Source organism: Cloeon dipterum, chromosome X (assembly GCF_949628265.1).
Source record: "Cloeon dipterum chromosome X, ieCloDipt1.1, whole genome shotgun sequence".
In the NCBI taxonomy this organism is placed as follows: domain Eukaryota; kingdom Metazoa; phylum Arthropoda; class Insecta; order Ephemeroptera; family Baetidae; genus Cloeon; species Cloeon dipterum.
The window spans coordinates 7,576,331-7,582,330 of NC_088790.1; the positions used below are offsets into that span (position 1 = coordinate 7,576,331).

Here is a 6,000-nt window from a genome sequence, read left to right on the forward strand (position 1 = left end):
CACCCGCCCGCTTTAACACACCCATACATGCATTTTCCGTCAGACACGGCTTTTTTGCCGCGGCTAACATGCCATTCGTGGGATTTTGAACTCAAAGTTGGACTTTTGCTCCTGTCACCGCTTACCTCCTGAGAATTTAATTTAACGGCTGTTTCCGTCCGTGTTCACAGATCGGAGTTTTCTGGTGGCGAACAACCAGCCGGGCCAATGCCACATCATCTACTGCAGCGACGGCTTCAGCCGGCTATCTGGCTTCAGCAGGGCCGAGGTGATGCAGCGGCCGGCGGTGTGCGATTTCCTGCACGGAGCGCTGACCTCGCAGCACGCGGTCTCGCACGTCAAGGATGCGCTCGCCGCCGGCGTCGAAAAGCACTTCGAGATACTCTACTACAAGAAAGACGGTTGGTACCAGTTTAATAATTTACTAACCAATTGCTTTTTCTCAAAATTCTACTGGGATGCGAAATTTTCAAGGCTACAATTATGCTTTCAAATTATTTTATTTTATGAAGGTAAAAATATCACTCTTTTCCTAAAAAAACACAATTTCATTTTTATCATTTGAATACATCAGAGAAATAGGAGGAATTCAAAAAAAAAAAAATAAAGTGAAAGGGCTTGAAATTTTCAAATATTCTAAAACGTAACAATTATCCTGTAAAATTAAAATTACTCTTCTTATACAAAATTCCAATGCTGTAAACGAGGAAAAATATGGATTGTCACTTGTCAGACATTTTTAAATACCCTTTCAATTAAATTGTAACTTCCTGATGTCGTTCTGATTAGCTCCCAATTCCGGATTGTTAGTCTGGCTTTTATATTTAAGATCCTAAAGGCTAACAATAAGAGGTACGTCAGTTGAAATATTTTTTGAAGAAATATAATGAGTGACTATAATACCTCCCACTATATTAAAAACATTTTGCCAACACTACGATTTCTGTAAAACAGAGCTGTCTTCACCGCCAATCAAAATGGATGGTCGATTGAAACTTAAAGCTCCTTCATTAAATATGCAGGGTCCGTATCAGTATGCAAGAGGCTTTTGCGACGTGAGGCAGAGGCATGTGGTCAAAGTGTCAAGATGCAAAGTAAATCCCCGGAGATTTTCCTGCGGAAGGGACACACACATACACTGGCCTGACCCCGGCAGTTTCAAAGGATATCTCGTTATTGGCGTCGTGCGCTACATTAAAAGCAGAGAGCGCGACAATCTGTTCTCTTTCGTCGCCGCCGCCGTCGTCAGCACTACAAAAACGCAGGCTGGGGACGTCGGAAAAGGCCGATTGCGTGTAACTCAATCCGCACATAGGAAGGACAAACAACCTTATTCGCTTTTTTATCGCCCGCGGAGCATTGAAAAATCCCGACTCGCTCGCCTCGGCGAGCTTTTACTCGCAGATGTATGGGTGTACGCGTACACGCGCTATTCACAACTCATTATGCTGGCACAAACCCTACCACAAGGACGCATCAACAGAACACTTCATTGCGTAATTATTGGTCTACCAAAGTCATAATCGATAAAGCTCAATCCTACGGTCGGGAACATCGCGGCTCTTTAGACTCTCTCCAGAGTGTTCAAGCCCTGCTTTTTTTAAATAAAGTTTATCCAAAAGACTTGGAAAATTTAGATTGGATTTGTTGCATCCACAATTCAAACTTATATAAAAACGATCAAAAAGATGATTGGCATTTTCTAAAACTAAATCCAAATATAAAATGGTTCTTTTAAATTAATATAAGGCAAATTAGGGCGCTATTTTGATAATTTAAACTACTATGAAGTTAATTCATTTGCTAGTTTTTACGTCTAAATTGAGCCGTATATCTTGAGTTGGTTGTTAAAGGAAGACAAAAAAATCACCGCATTAGGAAAAAATTGACTTCCAAACAAACCATAATTAATCATTTTAAATCTGTCATATATAGTATCATAATACAATTTGCTCTGTTGAAAATTGCTGTGATGAAAATCCACGAGCGAATTTCAATTTATCATTGTTTGTTCACATTTTGGAGGTTTAGTTCATTAATCATTGCACAAGTATTGAGTTTGGTTTCTCTTTGTTGCCTTCTAATCAACTTAATTGCCTATCCATTACATTATTAATTGCGAAAATTTATTTGTATACCTGCTAAAAAAAAAAAGTATAGGGATATCACAGTAGATTTTATAATTTAAATAAACAGTTGATTTAGTCGAGTTTGGATAAAGTTAGTTTTGAGATGTCAATAATCAATAATTATGTTCCCGGGATATTACATTATATTATTCTTAGGAATATTAATTAACTTAAGAGCATAAAAAATTCGATCGACTTAAAACTTTAAGTCCTAAGTCTAAGTGCCCAAGAAAAGTACAATTTTTGTATCCAAAATTTTGAGTAATGTGTACATTTTTAACAAAAATCTGCTTGGGAAAGACGCAGCATACCATTTTGTATGTATTAGACTTTAAAAACCAATTTATGTGGATTTAAACAAGCATTTCTAAATACAAGGCTGACCTTTAATAATTGCATGGTCAATTACTAGACCTGAATGGTGGTTTTAAATGATGATCCGCACTCGTTGCTCAAAATTGGATTACAGCTATTGCCGATGTCAGTTTTAATCAAATGCACCTTGAGAGCATTGTGCAATGTGCTTTTGACCTTTATTAGAAAGCTATATTTCAATCAAATGTGAGCTTTGGAAATGACACAATGACATGGAATTGACGTTTATCTGCGCTTTGTCATCTCTTTGTGCGACATATATGAAGTCACGAACTAATCAATTATGCCCTCGGCTCTTCAACCTGTTTCTGTTAATTGGCGTGATTGGTTTAATTTTCACATTAGCTGCCTGATGTGTTTTCAGCAGTGCATGGTCACTTGGTCCAAAACGACAAGCGCAAACAAACGCAAAAATGAAGCTACCGCGATCAAAAAGCGAGCGGTAATTAGCGGAGCACGAGGCTCATTTGGCCCGGTGTTCGCGAGCAACAGTCAATTTGTGACGCAGTTTGCTTACGCACACTCGTCAGCTTTGACAATAATTTATCATAGCACTTTGATGAACTGTTTATATATGCGGCACGGGGCACGGCGATTCGGACACGGTTTCAAATTGCACTACTTGGCAAAGTTAGTGCGGCCGGTGTTTTGTTTCGCGCGCCGGCTAATTATGTCGGGACGGTGTGTATATTTATTTTCTGGAAATAAAGCTGCTGCTCTTAAATTTTTTTCACCCCCTCAACTGCACATAAACAAAGAGACTGCAGCTTTTTTATTGCATAAGCTCAAGTAGCGCGGCAGTTTTATTAGAGTCGCTTACTCTTGCGCTCTCACGAGCAAAAAATGACCTAGTTGCCGGGTATAATACAATTTTTAAAGCCGCGCCTAATTAAAGGTATAACTCCATTATATTACGCCGCGCGGCAAGACTTTTGAAGCTGATAACATAATAAACTCAGCCGACTCCCCAGGCTCGTGTAACGACCACACAGGGGGTATCTTTCAAAAGAAGACGAAAGGAGAAAATGACGGACTTACTAAATTAATAGCAGTGGAGGCTCTGACGAATGGCAGAATTGGATTTTAATTATGTTCCATCTATATAGTTGTTAATTATATCCTAAAACATTAGAGTATAAAAATAGTTGAAAATGCAGGAACAGCATATTCGCGTAAGAAACTATTGGTCCGCGTTGTATTAAATCCAACAAATTTTATAAAAGAATAATGTGGAATAACGAAAGAGAGCTTGTTAATTGATAATGTCATGCTTAAAATGTCAGCAATTCGTATTCTTTGATAATATCTGCTATGAAATTAAATTTTTACTGACAATTCTATTCGAAAATAATAGCACGAAAAAGAGCTCTATATATTCATATTCATCATTTACCATTACGATTAAATTTAGTAGTCCGCAGCTTAAGCATTTATTACAATGCAGCAGACTGGTCGAGCCTCTCTTTCCTGCTTTTTGCGCTTCCAAATTTGAAATTCATTGGCCCTTGTTTCAAGTATTCGGAGGGATTGTCGGGCACAAAAAGCTGCTCCCCCGTTTAGGCATTCCGGCTGCGGATCGTAAGAAATGCAAAGCACATGGCAGTGCGCTCGGCTTCTCCACGCTAATGCAATTCGAGCGGCGCGTTTCTTGCTTTGTGACTACCAACAGCGCTTAATAGGAGCAATAAATAAAGATTAGGAGTGACAGTCAATTATCAACTCACGTTGCCGGCATGGAGAACAAGAGGAGGAATAGACACGCGGCACCGAGCCAAATTGGCGCTCCAAAACGCGGCGCGCGACCCAGCCGGGCCTCTTTGGAAGACACAAGCACACGTTAATTACATACCTCTTGGCGCTGTAATTGCCTCCTACTTATCTGCCTAATGATATTTAAAAAGCCTTCATCTCTCTTAATCACCTCTTCAGAAACGACCATCTACTTTAAAACTACAAAGACGCGCGGCCGGCTGCACACAAAGGTGTATCTCGCTTGTTCGCTCCGCGCCGCCGTTGTTTCCAGTACTACCACCAAAACAATGGCACCGCTAAGAAAAGAGTTTTGATAAAAATTTAATGCATGCAACGTGTGCCTCTTGGACACTTTTTTATTCCACTTTTTACGACTCTTCGCGCAAAGCGGCAAAAAGGAGCGAAGAGAAAAGGGAAATCGATTCGAGGCGGCCACACGCCCAGCAGAAAACCCAACTAAAATGATTCCAAACAATATTGTTCTGACAGCGCAATCATTATCGTGACGATAAGGATAATATTTTGACAGATTGCAGAGCGCATTGTGAGACGTAGGCGCGAGAGTAAGCCGCACATTCACTCTCCCTCTCGTCCACAATCTCGGCGTGCTTCATCTATCTGCCCTTTCCCGTATTGATTTTCATTTAAATAATATTTCCCGCCACCCTCTGCTCGCCGCGGTATGTGCCACGCTGTAGACGGGGAACATTAGAACCGACCATTGAAGTCGTATTAAGAAATCGGCGCTGATAGCCAGAACTGATTTTGTTCTCGCTCTCTCTCGCATCGTGCGGCGAGGCTAATACACATTACTTTCTTCCCACATAGGCAACCGGCGTGACCTAATTGCTAAACGGAAAGCCTAACTTGGAATTTTCTGCAGCAGATGCAGCGAACAAAGCGTGAAATGGAAGTTTGCGACTGGGGAGACTTCTAGTTTTAAAAGTTAGCTGGTAATAATTTCCCTAGGGAATTTCTCCCTTGGCACAGATGAATTGCCAGGTGCGTTTAGTAACAGATTATTTGAACAAAAAATGTTGAGAAAAAATATTTTCTATTACCTTACTAACTATTTTCTTAAACTCTAACTTAAGAGTTCAAAGTGACAATTGCACAAAACCATTCACCTTCAGTTTTAGAGGAAATTTCTCTGATTTCAAATGTAATCCTGTTTATGCGCATTCATAATGTGGTTCCCCTTAATATTTTAAAATCCAAAATCGACCTACTTATTCTCGCGGTAAATATAGCTTTTTTAGATCTTTAAAATAGTTTCGAACAAAAGATGTAATTTTGAGCTTGTTAATTTTCTGTGAGAGGGAGATTCGTCGCAAGATGGACGAGTGGCTGGTTTTCAATAGTGATCTTTTTTTATTTTGCTCACTAATGAGTTAATTTTAACGTTTTCATGGCCAGTGATTCAAAATTTCGTACAGTTTATTTTTGTTTTTCATTCAAACTAATTATTTGACCTAAATTTACTATTATTGACACATTTTATTTTAATCTTGATGAAGGGAACAAAATAGTGTTTGATATTCCCGCCACAATTTTATGCACCGTATCCAGATTTTACATGTATAATCTTAACTGAAAACAAAATTGAATTGGAATCAGGAAGAAATTTTTCAACAAACAGTGTCACCATCTGCGTAAGCTGCTTCATCAAACACAACGGGTTTACGTGATTTAAGCTTATTGCCAATTGAAATTAGGAATTCTGCAATCACTTTCTAACATTCTG

The 6,000-nt window shown here is 39.3% G+C and overlaps 1 protein-coding gene across 8 annotated transcripts in view; it reads left to right on the forward strand.

The window, feature by feature from the left end:
- Positions 1-6,000, forward strand: part of sei (seizure) — a 100,190-nt gene that overhangs the window by 34,071 nt on the left and 60,119 nt on the right. For all 8 annotated transcript variants that reach the window (XM_065494023.1, XM_065494024.1, XM_065494030.1 and 5 more), the window contains exon 2: positions 171-401. In XM_065494023.1, coding sequence (XP_065350095.1) covers positions 171-401 — 231 coding nt within the window. The remainder of the gene's footprint in view (positions 1-170; positions 402-6,000) is intronic.